The sequence below is a fragment of the Trachemys scripta genome, chromosome 7 (assembly GCF_013100865.1).
Source record: "Trachemys scripta elegans isolate TJP31775 chromosome 7, CAS_Tse_1.0, whole genome shotgun sequence".
In the NCBI taxonomy this organism is placed as follows: domain Eukaryota; kingdom Metazoa; phylum Chordata; order Testudines; family Emydidae; genus Trachemys; species Trachemys scripta.
Window position 1 is genome coordinate 104,363,324 of NC_048304.1, and position 18,664 is coordinate 104,381,987.

The 18,664-nt window shown below is 41.1% G+C and overlaps 1 protein-coding gene across 1 annotated transcript in view; it reads left to right on the plus strand.

The window, feature by feature from the left end:
• The window catches only part of ADAM12 (ADAM metallopeptidase domain 12), a 308,866-nt gene that overhangs the window by 56,019 nt on the left and 234,183 nt on the right, over positions 1-18,664 (plus strand). Inside the window, exon 3 of the mRNA XM_034775646.1 lies at positions 15,635-15,708. Within this exon, the coding sequence (XP_034631537.1) occupies positions 15,635-15,708 (74 nt within the window). The remainder of the gene's footprint in view (positions 1-15,634; positions 15,709-18,664) is intronic.

The following is an 18,664-nucleotide window of genomic DNA, read 5'->3' on the forward strand; positions in this document are numbered from 1 at the left end:
AAGCATTGTATAAGCAGAGCAAAATGTGTTTCAAGAATGATGTATTTTTCATTTGTCTGTTTGATAGCGAAGTGAACAGGTGTGAGTCAAACATGCAGTATAAATACTGTATAATAACTATGAATTTTACTTTTAACAAAATCTAGTCTTTCATCTTAATGTCACCTGTTAGTGAAATGTCAGGTTAGGACATGACTCCTGACATAGGGCACTCCCCGTACAGCCACCAGACTATTCTGAGTAGACCTGACTGCTGGGGTCCATGTGCTTCTAACTGGGCTGTTCCTAGCTAGGGGTCTATATGTCACACTCCCAGGCTAGAACCTCTTGTCTGAGTCTGAGTCTTTCCCTGGGATGTGGGATTCTTCAGTCCAGCACCTTAGACCCCTGAACCAGTGTCTCAGCCCTCCTGAGGCTCCCAGTTGTTTACATACCTGCCCTCCGCCCACTGAATCCCACCTAGCTGTGGGCACTCTGGCTTCTAGTTTAACTTCTTTTGGGGACAACATGGCATGAAAGCAAGGAACACAAGCTTAGGAAAAGAATGTCTTAACCACATTCACTTCACACTTCAAAGCATTTGAGAGTTACAGCTCTTTGAAAAAATAAAAGTCTTGAGAAGACCCTCCCTGTGGCTAATTTCACCTTTTACACATAAGGCTGAGGTTTGTCAGCATTCAGACTGGGCACAGTGCCTTCTGCTCGCACTCTCTCTCTCTCTCTCTCTCTCTCTCTCTCACACACACATTCAGCTTCCATGTAGCAATGATTGTCCCACTGCTCAGAGACTCAACCTCCCCCCTTCAGTATAGTCTCTCTCCTTTTTCCATGTGCCCAGGCTGAGAAGCTGCATATCTATCAGCCATTCTGCTGTCCTTCTTAGAAAATCCATTGTTCCATGGTGTTTGTTCAGCAGCTGAGGGAAAAAAGGCCCTACATTGGGTTGTGGTGGCTTCTCAGTGACAGTCCTTCAATGAGGCGACAAACACTTTCCCTACTTGCAATAGACTGTTGTACGTATGTTCAGCACGTAGAACTAAGTGATTACAAGATAAAATGGAGTTCACAATTTGGTGCAGACACATCCTTCTCTGTCACAAGTATATGATTTTTTTCTTTTCTTGGCAAACCTGAATTGTCTTCTCCCTTGTGCAATTCATCTTCAAAGTAGGTGTCTATTGAAAATAAATGCAGTGCACTATATTTTTCTCCAAATGTATTCTGTCCTCTGTTGCTTATGCTCTTTAGCACTGGCCACTGGGACCATAACAATCAGGAGATAAAATAACTTGGAAGGAATACACTAAAATGAAAGATGATATTGTAGATGACATTGGGTTATTTCACTTGCATCTTGAGATAACCATTGCAGCTTTATCATCCTCCTTGGGAGGCTTCATTTCCACTGCAGCACATAAACTATTGTCATTATTCTGTTTTTACAACCAAATGAACATTGTGGAGGAATATCTTTAGCTGTTCACAGAAGCCTAAAGTTTTGTCATGAAATGAGTAAAAGTCTAACTCTTTATTCTAGAGATAATTTCTTTTAAATGGTCCCTAGTAAAGGTAAATGTCTATAACTTGTCTTTCTTGGTCATCAACGGGAAAAGAACCCTGCAACCCTGGAAGCTATAGCAGACTCATTGTAGTTGGGGGGAGGGATAGCTCAGTGGTTTGAGCATTGGCCTGCTAAACCCAGCATTCTGAGTTTAATCCTTGAGGGGGCCACTTAGGGATCTGAGGCAAAAATCAGTACTTGGTCCTGCTAGTGAAGGCAGGGGCTGGACTTGATGACCTTTCAAGGTCCCTTCCAGCTCTATGAGGTAGGTATATCTCCATATATATATATAGTTGAGGCACAGAGAGGGACAGTTGGTACACACTGAACAATGGTTTATGTTTATACTTATTGCAGGGATTCAGGTGGGGTTTTCCTTATCTCTGACAGGATGTTTCATGTTGTTATAGCAAATCATAGGATTGGGCCCTGCCCTATGGAAGGTGAACACTTATTCCTAATCATAGTGGTTATTAGTCTAAGTGTTCACAGGATTGGGTCCCTCTTTCATATTTCATTAGTCTTACTCCAACAACTTGTGTTTTAGATATCCCTGAATGGTTTTTTTATCTCAAAGCTTGCTGTGAAAATAGGGTATTGATTTACCTATTTTTAGCTTATATACTTAGGCTTTACCTTAATGGGATAGCCATTTTAGGAATGAGGTTGGGCTCTCTGCTCAGTTGAATACTAATAAACAACAACAACAAAAGAAAACACTTGACAGTTTAAAAGTTTAACTTTCTGAAGTTTCTGTGCATTCCTGTATGCTTGGCCAGAAACACTTTGATATGGTTTAGTATAGTTCCTCGTGGGATGATCACGAAAGTTACAGTTTGACTGTTGAATTAAATCTTTGGGCCCAATTCTTCTCTTACATCAGCAACTCAGTAGAGTTACAACAGTGTAAAATCACTGTGAGTGGGAAATCATGCTCCCTAGCTCTAATTCTGTTTTCAAGAGCAAAATTGATTCATGCTGTTCCGATTGTCTGTTTCAGATAGTTAATATTTATTTTGAAAAGATTAAGAAGGATGTCTCTTGAAAAGGATGTAGTAAAGTAGTCTTTCCCCAAATAGGCATGGTGCCCTCATGTGTTTTCCTGCGCAGAGGTCATGAAACCTTAGTCCAGAGCCTTAGCTGGTCTAAATTGTCATGGCTCCATTGACTTCATGAGAGAGAACTCCACTGGGATAGATGGAAGTTTCCTCCCAGGTTGAGGGATTTGCCTGCCCTGCCTATATAAGAATTTTTATGGCGCTCCACCCTTTAAACCTAAACATGGATCTTGGGATGCCTACAGAGAGCAAGAACGTCTTTGGATGCTGTCCCAAGTGGAGCCAACTGTCTGCAATGAAATCTATCAATGGGGGGTAGGGTTGCCAGTTTTGGCTGGACACATTCCTGGAGGTTTCATCACATGACATATTCTTTAATTAGAGATTAATCTTTAATTCCTGGAGACTCCAGAACAATTCTGGCGGGCTGGGATTGCAGATATATAGAGGGATCTCTGACGAGTGGAATTTTGGCTGGAAATCTGAGGTGAAGCAAGATGCATTCAGCAGCTCCTCCTGGCTCCTCTCACTCTCTCCCTTTTTGAATCATGGAACCCCAACTCCACAGCAGGGCTACTGTGGTGGCTGAAAAGCAAGAGGAAAGGCATCAGAGCTGCTGCTCTCCCCACCCTTACTGCTTTGGGCTCAACATGCCACATGTAGCTACTGTGTACATCTAATAGAGGGATAGCATGTGGCCCACAGTTTGTGAACAACCCTTAGCTATGTCTATGGCGGACTTACAGTTTGGGAAGCATAAATGGAAGGGTGAAGTTATGAATGTTTGTGGACTTCAAATTGCCCAAGTATAATAGGAGAGGAGAAAGTCCTAGATTGGATATGATGCCTTTCCAGACATTAAGGGGAAAAAATGGTGTAACCTTCTTTTTACTGTGCATTTTTGTGCACATTTATCATCCCATAAAGGTTGGGATTGCAAGTATTTTTGATGTCTCAGAAAGAAAATCTTTTTCTTTTTTCTTTCTTTTTTTTTTTTTAAGTGTTGTGAAGAATTTCTTCAGGTTCCTACATTGAATTCATCCATGTCAAAGTGTTAAAGGACTGTGGTTCTTTGCTGCTTCCTTAAAAATGAATTATGTTTAAAAATCCTGTGTTCTCTTTAGCTATTAGTTATTTACTTCTAGAGGGATGAGTGCACTGCACTTTACAAAACACAGTAGAGTTCCCTACCCTAAGGAACTTGCAAAACAATATCAACTAAATCTAAATATTTATTCTCTTTGTCTGCATGAAATATCATTTGGTTCTACAGATGTTTGCATGGAGTATTCCGTGTTTGTTTCATTTCCTATGGTTTTAGTTTAGAAAGAAGTTTTTAATAGGAGAGAGAAATATTCCTAGGGTAGAAAGTAGTGCAAACCATTTGTAATACTCTGTTGTAATTATCTTAAACAGATACGCTTGTTGGAGAACTTGTGTTTTGTTGAGTTGCATTTTAGTTATCACTCTGATTCCCCAGGTAGTCTTGGCTCTGATGGATCTTCTTACACTTCTCTCTTTTAGGTAGGTGCTATCATATGTTGTGAGGATATGTAATCCAACATAGAAGTTTGACATCTGTAAACATACTTTTCAACCTTCCAGGGTCCCGATGTAGAACATCAGTGTGTGACAAATAAGGGACACAGATGTCCCTTGTACAGAAAACTTAAAATGATGTGGGATTTAGGCCCCGTAGTGTAAGTCTTTCTGTAACCTAAGTTCCTTAATTCTGAATTCCTGATTTGTGTGGAACATAGTTAATTTTGGAGTCTATGCAAATGAGGAACATTTGGGAGGTAGGCCTGTGAGGTAATGCATATGTCTGACCTTGATTATTTGTGTTTAATTGTTTTCAGGAGCTTAGAGGAGAAAATAAACATGATACTACCCTTATAGTGAATGTCTGTACTTCTTACAGAGATCAAAAACCAATGTGTGCCAGGATGCCCACATCAGAAGCATACCATTGAGCTTCCCTAAATGTCCTCAAGGGAATGGTCAGATCTGGAACTGACTGGGGCCCTCTTAATTCTTCTGTTACCCTTGGTTTAAGGTTACCCAGGACACACACTGTCTTTACTAGTTTCTCCCCAGACCCCCAGCAGTCCACGTGTGTGTGTGTGTGTGTGTGTCACACACACACACTTGGATCTCTTCCTTTTCTTTGCCTTACCTGAGAGGGCATCCTTTGGTCTGGCCCACTGCTGAGGCAGCTCGGCCTCCAAATAGGTATCCGTTTTCTCCACCGCCTCACCAGCACTGGCCAGAACCACTTGACCCAAATTTGTACTCCCACAGGCAGAATATGCAGAAATTGCTCCTGAACCACTAGGTCTGTGATTTTTTTCTGTGGCGTTTGTCTCTGGAGCCAGCCAACGGCTCATGCGGTCCCAAAACTGTTGGGCTATTATCCATGGTCATACTCTCTGTGGGAATAGTTTGACCAGAAACTTTTGCTGATACCTCTCCTGAGTCAAGCCCAGCGAGCCCAAAATAGCTGCATATTAGCCCATCTATTCATTACTCAGCCTGATATGCTGCCTGAGCCACTCCCATCAGGGGATCCTGTGGCCACCCAAGATGACTCCTCCCAGCTGGCCACACTGGCTACCTGCACAGATGTGCAGGAAGGCCTCAGTGTCATCTTCTGGACCCAGCTTTGCTGATCCAGCTACAGGCCTGCCTGAGGTACCCTTTCCTGATCATCAGATTTCTTAAAGCCTATTTCTCCAGCTGTTTTAGGAGCTGTTCCTGGTGCTCCGCCCTCTGCCACTGCTGTTCAGCAGCAAGCTGTGTCTCCTGCAGGTTTTCTAGAAGTTTACATGTGGATGGGCTAGGTCTGCCTCTGCTGTTCCTGTGTTGCTGGCCTACTGCCATCAGGCATAGAATGTCTTCCATCTTTCATTCATAAATACCACCCCTCCTCCAAACAAAAGGGTAGGGGGAGGACACCAGAAAATGCTTGCTAGTTACCTCCCTTCTACCACTGGCTCTTCTGTATTTGTTCCAATATCCCCTTGATTCCAGGGATCTAGTGAGTGCTCACATTCTCTACTAGGTTGTCAATGCATCACCACTCCCTAAATGCTTCTTTGTAGTGGAGCAAAACATTGCAGCTGCTCTACCTCAGTTTCTCAAATGGAGTTTCTAGCCTGCTCGGGTCATTTGTGGGTCTGCTGCCAGCTTGGTCACAACAAAAATTCAACCTTCTTCTGGGGTGGCAGAGTGCAACACCATAGTCCAAAAGAAACACAAAATAATGGAGTCTCTGTCCTAGGTGGACTTAATTCTTAGCCCTTCTGGTGGTGTTTGTCCCCTCACTTCCCTTCCGGTGGATCTGACTCTGCTGAATCCTGCTTAATAGCTAACAGGTCCAGGTACACACAGAGTCCCATGTCAGAGCCTACCTTCCTTCAATGAAGACAATGACAAGCAAGAATTTTATCAGTTCCTGGCCCCAACCTGGCTTCTTTCCCCAAGTTAGAGCTGTTGGTCTGCTCCCTTTCCCTGCCAGCTCCCAACTAAGCAGGCTGTCCCCTTTTTAGCCCCATCCTTCAGGCTTGATGTCCACTTCAGGTGTAGTGGTTGCGGCTGATGGAGCTCACAGCAGTTCACTGACCTTTTACAGGTCAGTGTGAGGTTTGTAAATCCCATCACAGTGCTTACCCCATAAACCCTCAAACTGCCCTGTTGTACAATACTTTACTTTGACCACCAGATTATCAGTTAGAATGTGACCTTGGTAAGTACTTGCTGAAAATAGTTACCATTTGGTGACCTGTCATAGTTGAAAGGAAATGGGGGTCTCAGTCCAGTTCCTAGTCGACAAGTGTCCATGTTAAAGTTGACACACATTGTCACTGTTACTGGCAATCTCAGCAGAGTTCCAGAGAATTGGCACAGATGCTGAACTAGTTATTCACCAGTAGAGGTGCTCCCACAGGTCAGGCTGGAGGCATTCTCGTAGGGTGGTGTTTGGGGATTGTTGTACATTCTTGTTCTAGGCATATACGCTCTATCCAGCAAACACATAGACACCTGCTAAGTGCTTTGAAGAAAACAGGTGTCTAAGTTCTTTGCTGAATGAGAGCTATAAGATTTGATTCAGAGTCAACAGCAATTTTCCATTTTGAATCAGGCCCACAGAACTTTAGGCTGGTATTTTCAAAGGAGCCTGATGAAGTTAAGCCCCCAACTCTTATTGAAAGTAAATGCCCAGTACCTTAATTCTCATAAGAACTACATCACTTGATTTCCACTAAGACCAAACTTGGGGAAAAAAGTAAGTGTTCATTACCATATTGGGGCGATTGGCAGGTTCTTGTGATGTGTTAGGGATCCAAACCACTTTCAACTCAAAACAGCAAAGACTGAGTTAAACAGGCACTAGATGAGTCTTAGCGAGACCTTGACAAAACCAAAGAGCTGTCTGCAAATCACAGAAGCAGAGCCAATTTCTAAATATTGTCTTGAGTGATTTATGCACCAGTCAGAAATTAATTGCTGACTGAAATTTAAATGATATATCTATTTGGTTTCATTCTGAAGATTTTTGGTTTCATTTAGAGTTTTATTCTTGTTTATTTATCTTCCTAAGATTTTTGCTTCCCCTCTCCTCTTATTTCTTAACTTACATTAAGCACACATTATTTTGCCTTTGCACCGACTCATGTTGCTGTATTACAAATATTGCACATGACAACAACCAGACTTGCTTGGCTCTAGCCAACTCTGTCAAAATAAATGACATTCATCTTCCACATTTGCATGTGCTTGGTGCATTCTGTGGGGAAATCACATTCAGGCAGCTGTGGGCAAACCTAGTAATATGTATGTCTGACCTAAGCTTTGCACAAGGATGAAACATCCCCCCCCCAAACCTAGTTTCATGTGCTTGTGTCTTACAAGGTGATTTCTCCTCCCCTGAAGTAGAGCCCATGCAATTAATCATTGAATGTGAAGGTCTATGAGCTCATTTTTGTTGCTGCAAAGTTTGCCTGTCTATTTTGGATCCATGTTTATTAGTGGCATTTTTTGAGACACAGGCACCTGATTATTATATCAATATACCACATATTGTCATTAAATTGGCAGTTGGATGAATACAATAGAAATGTATGTGTCTACATGCTTTGTACACTCTGATGATTTGTACTCAACTATGGGATTTGACATTTTATACAATTTAAATTTGGACTTCCCAAATTTATTAATATTGATATCTGAAATTTTATAGAAGACATTTCAACTTTCAAGTTGGTTTTGTGTATTTCTCTAGTCCTTTTATTTAGACATTCTTTTATTTCTATTATATAAATGTTAATAAAACATTTTTTTAGATAGGGTAGTGCCAGCATAACTCCTTTATCTTAATCAGATAAAAATGTTGAATCTTTTGATAGTGAAGAAAGTACAGAGTCCTATAACTTAGGAGTGGCCACTCCATCAGCTTCTTCTTCCTTCAGATGTAATATAAAATTATATAGAAGTTTTCTATCCTGACAGCTAGTATCAAGGGGAAAGCTAACAGCACTGCAGCATGATTACAGTAAATGCCAAACCTGCAGCCCCAAGCAAGGTGTAGTCCAGCTCTGAATAATACTTTTTCGTAGATTACTTTGCAACAAAACTATGCTCTGTGTAATGCCCTTTGTAATTAAACTTCCAGTATGGATGCAACAAACATGCTGAATAAATCTACTCCATTAATATTTTCACACATGAAAGCTGAAGATGATTGTATGGCTATTGCATCTTTGCTGGTTAGTCAGTCCATCAAAGACAGGGACAGGTTCAAGGATCTGTTGTTAACAAACCAACATTGGGTTCAGTTGAAGCATAAGACAAAAACAAGTGCCAGTGAATATAGAATAATATACATACCAATTATTATTTTTTATTTGTATTCCAGTACTGCCTAGAAGTCCCAATCAAAATAGGGGATGCATTGTGCTAACTGCTGTCAGGGCCGGTGGAAGGATGTTTAGGCGCCGCAAGCCTAGGAGGCGGGAGAAGTGAAGCAGCCACGGCGTGCTCGGGGAGGAGGTGGGGCAGGGGTGAGCTGGGCCGGGGAGTTCCCCTGCCCCCCCCCCCCCCCCCCCCCCCCGGCGGCCCCCCCCCCGCCCCCCTGCCCCAGCCCCCTCTGCCTAAATGCCGGCGGCAACCGGGTGGCTAAAGATCCGGCCGCTGTGGTCGCTGCCTAAGAAAATGGCACCCCCCAAATCCTAGTGCCCTAGGCGACTGCGTAGGTCGCCTAAATGATTGCACCGGCCCTGACTGCTGTACTTATAGGATATGTCTCCACAGCATTTGGAAGTCTACCTGGACTAGAGGCTCACTCCCAGATGCAGTATAGGTGTACCCTAAATGTGTTATCCCAACTTAGCCACAGACATCCTGTGTGAGATGGGCTCTGAACTTGCGTCTCCTGAAACCCAATTTAATGCTTTAACCACAAAACTATCCTTGCTGTTGTCTAACTTTTCACTCGAATACCAGTAGATGTCTTGTTGGGAAATGATCTAGAATCCTGGTCCTGAATCTCAGGCCACTTGTGTCATTACTCAGAGCAAAAATCAGAAAGCCACAGCCATTGGCTCTGACCCTGAGCTGTGAGCTTTCTCACAACATAAGGCCTGGAGAGCTTTCCTGTGATTGTTTTTTAACGTAATAGTGATGTCTAAAAACAATATTTAATTAATTGTTTTACTTCAAAATTCTTCTGCCTGCAGTTTTCAATTTAAATCTGAAGAGGAAAGTTAAATGCAGAATGACCACAGGAGAGCTCTCCTGAAGGCAGCTTCAGTGCCAGGGAATAAGTCCAGACCAGGAAGCAGTTGTTTATAAAAACAGTTCCAGCCAATGATGGATATCATCACAAGTTGCAACTGCTTTTAGCCAATCAGGAGCATGGAATTTTTGAAGCCAGGATTTTTTTATGGAACAAATGATGTTTCCTAGTCAACTTACATTTTCATTTGGCACAGTATTGCACTTGTATTTCTCAATCATTCATATTCCAGACGAGCAATAAATCTAAAAGTCATTGCCTACTCTACTCATCAGGTAGACATGCATAATGATTCTAGTTCCATTATAAGAAATGAGAGGGTTTGTTCCCTGCCAGTTGGCTCTTGGATATGTCATATCTTTTTCTCTTTTGGTCTGTTTCTGTCAACAGTAGCCTAGCATCTCATTCACAAGAGATGATTTAAATTGTCCATTATTTGTTTTATCTATTTTTCAGGAGATTTGTCAGAGTAATTCCTGCTTGGCCTCAACTGAAGGTCTAATTCAAATTGTGTACCATTTATTCAGTGTTTCAATATTTTTTTCTCAGATTACTAAATAAATTGCACTAATCCTAATTCAAACCTACGGAAAAAAACAAACACCAGAAACGAAAACAAAACAGTTGACTATAAATTTGCACACTTTAAAAAAAAAAAAAATTCAAGTACAAGCTAAGAGAAGTATGTGCCTTAGAATTATGTCATGTGAGAGCGCATAATGAAATTAATGTAGGTACTTTGAATTAGGAGAGAAGTGAGGAAAACAACAGAATACTTTAAACGTCTTAGGGTCAGGGCTGTTTCTTAACACACAAACCATTCTCTGGTCTCATGAGTACTAGTTGCGTACTGGAAAAAGCAGTGGATTGGTGGGATATCCCAATAGAATAGGTCCGAAAGCAATAGGCTAATTGGAAAAGTGGTTATAGACTTGGCATGTCTGTAGTTTTTTGTTGTCGTGTAAGTGATATTGTTTTAATAAAAGCATTTTAGTTTCACATTTTGTAATATTGAAAGATCTTGCACATGGAATAAGTGGTGTCAGCATGGAAATTAATGGTCTATATCACTCATTATTTTTTGCTTGTGTCTTGCAACAAATGTCTGCAAATATTTTTTGGTTCTTTCTAAAAGAGACTGTACATAACACTTTTTACATACCACAACAATGTGGTGGTTTTTTTTGTTGGTTATTCTAAGCAGAAAATATAAACCATTTAACTGACATCAGCGTTTATCGCGAGTGGGATTTCTATTGAATCTTGCAATGCATTTTAAAAAAGTTGTCTCAAAGTGGAAATTATTATGCTTTGCAAGAAACATATACAGTTTTGAAAGACTTTCAAAAACAAATTCATTAACAGTTTGGAGGAACATTAACATAACTTCCTATGAAATAATAATGTTCAGCATATTTCAGAGGTTTATACATTAAAACCCACCTTCTTCAGAATAATCCCTGATTCTATTGCACATTTAAAATATATCTATGTAAGGTGCTTATATGGCCTCTGTTATCACAATATCTGAGCACCTCACAATCTCCGGTGTAGTTATCCTCTCAACATCCCTGTGAGATAGGGAAGTGCTATTAGCCCCATTTATTTTCCAGATCAGGAGCAAGGCCATAAATCACTTAGGAAGTCTATGGAGGAGTAGGGAATAGAACTCAGATCTTCCATGGTCTAGGCTAGACCCCAAACCACTGGACCATCCTTCTCTAGCAGTGAGAGAAGGACTCACTTATTATGGATGAAGTATTATTTAAATTACCTGTGCACCTTTTGAAGAGTGACAGTTTTATCTTTTGATGGTACGTTCTTCTCTGCATCATTTTTATATCACAGCCTGGTAGTGTTAATTGACTGTCAATGAAATTTTATTATGAGCTCATGAATAAACATATCCATCATTTACATATTAACTAAAGGGCTTTAAGGCTAGGAGAACCCATTATGCTGCTGCAATATCTTAATTCCTTACTGTGTAACATTATAGTTAATTCTGTTTTGTCCTTTTAAATTCTATGGTGTGCATATCTCCTGAGCTTTGGAATCAGTGCACTAATATTAAAGTGGTAATCAAAATTACCTCTAAATATTCATGCAAATAAATGACTCCCATGTGTCTGGTGAATGCCAAGGCTGCAGTCAGAAGCATTTATTTGGTATTGTAGAGCAGGAGTTCTCAACCTTTTTCTTTCTGGGGTCCCTCTGACATGCTATAACAACTCCATGGCCCAGCTGTGCCACAACTGTTTTTCTTCATATAAAAACCAGGGCTGGCGTTAGGGGGTAGGAGGGCAATTGCCTGGGGCCCCTCACACCATGGGGGCACTGCGAAGCTAAGTTGCTAAGGCCCTGGTTGGTGGGGCTCAGAGCCCCTGGCTGCAGTCCCATGTGGCGGGACTTCGGCTCTCTGCCCTGGGCCCTAGTGAGTCTAATGCCAGCCATGCTTGGCGGACCCCCTGAAACCTGCTCATGGCCCCCCAGGGGGCCCTGGACCCCTGGTTGAGAACCACTGTTGTAGAGGGATCTAGTTATTGAAAAGTACACTAGGACACAGTATTTTAATATTGTTACTGTTTTGCAAGGGGGGAAAAAAGCTGCACGTGAATCTGCACTAGTGATGTTTGAAACAAATGATTTAAGATGGAAGTGACCATCTCTTTTTAAAAGTCCAGTCTGTACTTAATCGTGTGTTTGAGAGAGTTGGAGTTTTGCCAGGTTTTTAATATAGTGAATTTGTAATTCCGCCTCAATCTCCCACATGCTTACATATAGCAATCTTGCCATAATGATTTCAATTTTAATAAAGGGTTGTGATTTTCTAAATCACTTATAAATAATTATACGTCAAAGACATGCTGTCATTCAGTCAAACTGAGGCAGTACAGACTCTTTAGTCCATAAATCAGAAATTTGGAAGCATTTTTCTATAAATCAGTGAAATGCTAAATCACTAAAATTCAAGTGTTTCAGCTCTGATTGACTGACCTAAATTTAGATAGTTTTTCAAAAAGTAAATTAAATGTGCAGGTGATCCTTTGACTCTCTTAAACTACAAACAGAATTTCAAAACAAGAAAGTATTGTCTAACAATTCAGTGAAGCTTATTTGTTAAGGTGCAAACTGAGCATAAATGGTCTGTGATGGATATACCAATCCGACACTTGGCAACAAGGGGTTAAGGAACTGCTCTGGGTTTAGCCAGCTCTGCCCCACTACACGTGTAAGAGATGCACAGACTGGAGGAGGAGATAAAAGGGAGTAGAGCAGCTCACTTGCAGGCAGACAAGGGAAGAGAAAGGACCGCTACCTGGCAGCTTCTGAGGAAAGGGCTGAGGGAAGGGAGCACCTGCTTCCATTATACCCTGAGAGGGAGGCATTTCCTTCTTTTGCATACTGACTGTTTGTTTGTGTTAGTTTCTCTTGTTTTGTATTTGGACTACCCTGGAAGGGGAGAGTCTTTGAACAGACCTGGCCACCCCAAGAGGGAGAGAGCTGCCACGCCACCACCAGCTGCGAAGAGGTGCCAAGCGATGAGCTGATCCCCTTCCCATCTTCCTGTTACAGGCTGTAAACTTTGGACATTAGATGGGTTGTAGGAAGTGGCCCAGGGAGGGCAGTCTTAAGGCGCTTCTGGCTGTCAGTCCCTTTGGTCACCCTCACAGGATCCTGGGCCGGAGCCTGGTGGAGTTGGAGGGCCTGGGCTCCCCTACCAAAACTGCTCTCTGCATGTCATAGGGCCTAATCCCCTGACCAATAGACAACGCTTCCCACCAAGCAAGATGATCACGTGGTCCTTAATATAAATGTGGGCTTTGTATTAGGACTGACTTTGCACATGTAAACTGTAATTCAGCATTCAAGGGCAGTATTCAAGAATTACTGGCTCACTAGGCAAAGTAGTTGTGATGGGTTGGGTCACAGAGACCCCCTTGGGACTGCCACCTGATGTGCCGAGACTATCTCTGAGCCCGTTTTCCCTGATAGCTTGGGACTTCAGTACCCTGTTTTGTTGAGTTAGACACTCCAGTCTGCTGCAAACACAGACCCAGATCTGAACCATGTTCCCATAAGCTGCAGACTTAACTGGAAACAGCTTAAGAAGTGCTCCTGTCTCTAGCATCCAGACACCCAGTTCCCAGTGGGATCCAAACCCCAAATAAATCAGTTTTACTCTGTATGAAGCTTATACAGGGTAAACTCATAAATTGTTTGCCCTCCATAACACTGATAGAGAGATATGCACAGCTGTTTGCTCTCCCAGGTAATAATTACTTGCTCTGGGTCAATTAATAAGCAAAAAGTGATTTTATTAAGTATAAAAATTAGGATTTAAGTGGTTTCAAGTAATAACAGACAGAACAAAGTAAATTACCAAGCAAAATAAAATAAAGCACACAAATCTAAGCCTAATACAGTAGGAAACTGAATACAGATGAAATCTCACTCTCAGAGAAGTTCCAATAAGCTTCTTTCACAGACTAGACTCCTTTCTAATCTGGATCCAATCCTTTCCCCTGGTACATCCTTGTTCCAGCTCAGGTGGTAGCTAGGGGATTTCTCATGACTGCAGCCTTTACCAGCACACAGGTATACAGGAAGACTTACAAGTAAACAGAGCCATTTACAACCAATTGTCCTGGTTAATGGGAGCCATGAAGGTTCCAAGCCACCATTAAACACTTTGCATAATTACAATAGGACCTCAAAGTTATATTTCATATTTCTAGTTTCAGATACAAGAATGATACCTTTATACAAATAGGATGACAACACTCAGTAGATTATAAGCTTTGTAATGATACCTTACAAGAGACCTTTTGCATGAGGCATATTCCAGTTACATTGTATTCACACTCATTAGAATATTTTCATAAAAAAATCACATAGAGTGGAACATCACAGTTGAGTTTTAATGCCCACTCCTCCACACTCCTAGAATCTTACAATAGTTTGCTTCAGGCCTTTAGCCTTCTCTCTGAGGATCTCTTATTTAATGAATGGAGCCTCATACCTCCTTGATATAGGGAAGAATTATTATTGGGAAACTGGGGAACAGAGAATTGAATATCTTGCCCAGTAATTGTGTCAGAGCTGGAAATAAAATCTAGAAGTCCTGAGTGGGTTTTTTAATTTTTTGGTGCTGTTCTCCAGTTGACATCTGGTATAGAAAGTCCTTCTCTTAATTATTTGTGCATGCTCTAACTATGATCTAGAGAGATCAAATAGTTTGTCTGTTTTCACAGAGATTGTTGTGATTATTATTTTTCTTTATTTCTGATCACTCGGTCTGGAATGGCAGTGGTGGTGGTTGGTTTTTTTTTAAGTTAAAAACCTTGGGAGGGAGAGGTTGGGTGTTTTGGTTTGTTTTTGTTTGAGTTTTGTTTTCTTTTATAGGAAGCTTATAAAAAATACCTGTTAAAATGTGCACATATTACTAGGGAAAAATAAATTAATTCAGCAGTGCTGCCCTTCCCAGCGAAGTTCCAATGATGGTCATAGGTCTATGTTACCCCGGGGGTCAACACTGTAGGCCCTAATTCAGCAAAGTACTTAAGCACAAGCTTCAAGTACACAAGTATTTTGACTGGAGCCATATAACTGACTCCCCAATCTTAGCACCGCAGATTTGGTTACAGGTGAGGAGGGAACTAGATGTGACTATGAACATCTTAATTGCAAACTGCCCCACAAAGCCTAAGGCTGATTCAGCTCATGTTAAGCTTTCATGAGGCATTTGTGGCAAGATGTTATACCAACATTTAGAGAAGAAAAAGATTGTTTCAAAATTGTATTGGGAACATTCCAGAAGGCCTCCAGAAACTGATCTGCAATGTACTGCTGTGGTTCTGTCTTACAAACTGAATCAGAGCTATATTCCTGCCACAGTCTGATCTCAGGAAGAGTACATGTGATATAATTGCTTAACATGTATAGAGTCTTTCATCTGTCTTTGTGAAGCAAGTGTGATACCCTGCTGATTGCCATACTGCCGTTCTCTCTGTTTATTAACAGAGAAATATTGCTTATGAGCTGTTGCATTGCAAAAAGTTAATGGTCTCTCAACATTACATTCTCCCTTCAAGGAATAAGGGCCCTATCGTGCCAGGTTCCCTGAGTTGCCATTGTATACAGCGGGATTTGGGTGCTTAGCACATTGCAGCATCAGTCCCTAAGAGACTGAACTTAGTTGTCATCTTTTTCATTTTTCAGAGTCACCCAGCACTGATGAAGTTTCTAATACAAACTGAAAGTAAGCGACTAGTCATCAGTCTGGAGAGAAACGAGTAAGTAGATCTGATTCATATTCCTTTCACACAGGAGATGCTAGTGGAGGGATTATAGTCTTAAAACTGATGGGGTGTGTAATGCTTGGATCTGTGGGAAAGTCTACTTCCTGCGCTTATGGAAACAAACTCCTGCCAATAGTGTTTCATTCCAGTTTATATTTTGGCTCTTATAATTCTGGTACTGTATTGTAAGAATCTAGTATCTCTATTTATGACATTGAAAAGAAAACCATTCCCTCTCAGTGTTTTCCTTGTTATCAGCCTTTTGTTTTTCCTGTGGCAACTCCCTCTGTTTACATATTGAGGGAAACCCTGTGGGTCCTGGAGCATCTTCCTGGAGGGTCTGTTCTTCCCTGATACTCCCTGCTGCCATTGGCTGACTGCCTGTGCACACATACTCTGCCCCTGAGATGTAGAGCATGAGTCAGTCAGTATTAATCCCCTGCTGGAATTTTCAATGGTGGTTCCATGGGTTTCTTGGAGGGGGAGGTGAGATGATGCCACATAAAGCAGTTACCATCTGTCGTGGTCTCATCATCCCTGGTAAGATGATACTCCCAAACTGCAAAGCCCCAGCTTTGTGATGTTCATGCAGTAGAGCCTCTATGGGGGAGATGAACAATTCCTATTCAACTCTGTTCTCTCTAATCTGAACTTACCGGCCACATGAACTGTGTTTTGTGCAAATTTCAGTTGCACTTGCTGGTACTGTATGATATGCCCATAAATAGGCAGGACAGAACTGTGTGTTTCTCTTTGGTACCGCTAGTTCGGTCCATTATTATGAGACTGAAGTCAAGGCCCCCTGGTACTAGGCACTATACATACACATAGAAACAAAGGGTCCCGGTCATGAAGAATTTACATTCCAATTAGACAAGACAGACAACGGGTGAGGAACAGAGGTACACAGAAATTAAGTGGCTTGCCCAGGGTCACTGAGGAAGTCTGTGTCAGGGCCAGTAATTGAACACAGATCACCCATGTTTTAGTCCTTTGCTTTAACCAAAAGGTCATCCTTCCTCTTTAGGCCTAAGTTCTCATGCCAACAGTACCAACCACATTCTGGGAAGCAGACAGAGGTGGAACCATCCAAGTGAACAGAAAATGTTCTATGTGTCTCATACAAAATACTATACAGTGTGTGTTACATTGCAGATCCAGGGTCAGACGCATTCTGTGATCACATGTTCCTAAAACTATAGAATAGCGAAAAGGCTTTTCTAGCTGGTGAACTCTAGCAATAAACGCTTCTTTTCATCTAACAGAGAAGCTGCAAGCACAGACATACAATGGTTGTACTGTATAAACTTTGCGGGGGGAGGGGTGTAGAGTGGGAGATGAAAGCAAATGTCCACAGAAACGTGCTGTGCTCAAGCTGATGACAAGTAACCAGCGTGGACCTCAGTGAGGACACCTCTCTACTATTGCATGGTAAAACCAGGAATAATGCTTTTTATTACCATTCAGTTGGACGACCTGAACATCATCCCTCTGTGGCACAGTGTCCACTGCACTCTCCCAATCAGTGTTATACCCAAATCACAATGGTCTTTGATTTTCAGTGCTTCTTAGTAGTTCATTTCCTCTGTCTGAAACAAGATGCAGATTGCAGCACTCTGAGATTATTCAGTTCCAATTGTTCATTGCAGCTAAAAGAAGACTAAATTTGCTTAGAAAGTATGGTATTAGTTTTATATTTTTTTTAATCTTTGAGAAAGGGGATACCTAGTTTCCTGAATGTAGAATATGCCACAATTGAGGAAGCTATTCATATTCTCTATCAAAGATTTAAAAGAATGTTAAATCACTAATATTGACATTAGTAAACATATTAAATCCTTTTTTACCTGTAGTCAACAATTAGATTTAGATGTCTTCAGGACTGCAAGTTGTGTTGACTTTAAGAGATAAAAAGCACATGAAAGGACTGCAAATCAGCTAATGTGAGAACTCAAGCATCTGCTTGACTAACAGAAATGATGATATCATGCATCAATTTTGGAATACAGGGGTTTACTTTTAAAAAAAATCCTTTCTTTACAAATTATCTTTACTTACCTATCCAGTAAGTTTTTCAGGACCAAAATGTGATTTTTTAATGTATTTTTTTTATTAATTTTTCTAAATACAACAAATATACCAGATTCATCATAATACACAATGTAAATAAACAGGGTTAGGGTAAAGGGAAGGGAGGAGAAGTGACATACCTATCTTCAGGATCTATGTTAATCCTAGACTTCTAAAAAGTCATCCCTAATTGCTTTGCATTTTGGGGCACTCCTTTTTTGTGTGGAATGCCAGTCATTTGTTAGCTGCGAGGTCAGCCATATCACTGAGCCAGGCATCAGTATTTGGTGAGGATTGACTTTTCCATTTTTGCAGGATAAATTTTGTAGTGACCAAAGCTGCACATTGGAACCACATTGCCTTGTCAGATAATCTCCAAGTATCAAGGACGTATCCCAAAATGAAACTTAAGTGGGAGGGCTTCAGTTTAGCATCCAATATCAAATTGGTCCACCTCCCCACCTCTTACCAAAAATTCTTGATACGGGGCATTCCAAAAACATATGAGCTAATGTAGCATCAGCAGCGGTCAGCATTTATGAGTCCATTACCATTAGCCTATGCGGGGATCAGTATGTTGGAACAAGTATTTTTTGATTAATAAGCCATAGCCTCAGGTCTAAAGTTATTTTTTTAACATTAGATACAATTGTATTCCCTTGGGTCGGAGATAGTTGTCCATCCAAATCTCTATTCTAAACAACTCTCAAATGATCAATCTTTGGCAGAGATTTTTGGGCCAGAAAATTGTAGAAGGATACCACTGGCTGAGTAAATCAAGAAGTTTCCTCCAAAATAAGTAGTTCTGGAGCTCCCAATGCATCTGATCCAAATACATTCATAAGTAAAAGCTTTAACTGGAGATATTTCCATGCTCCGG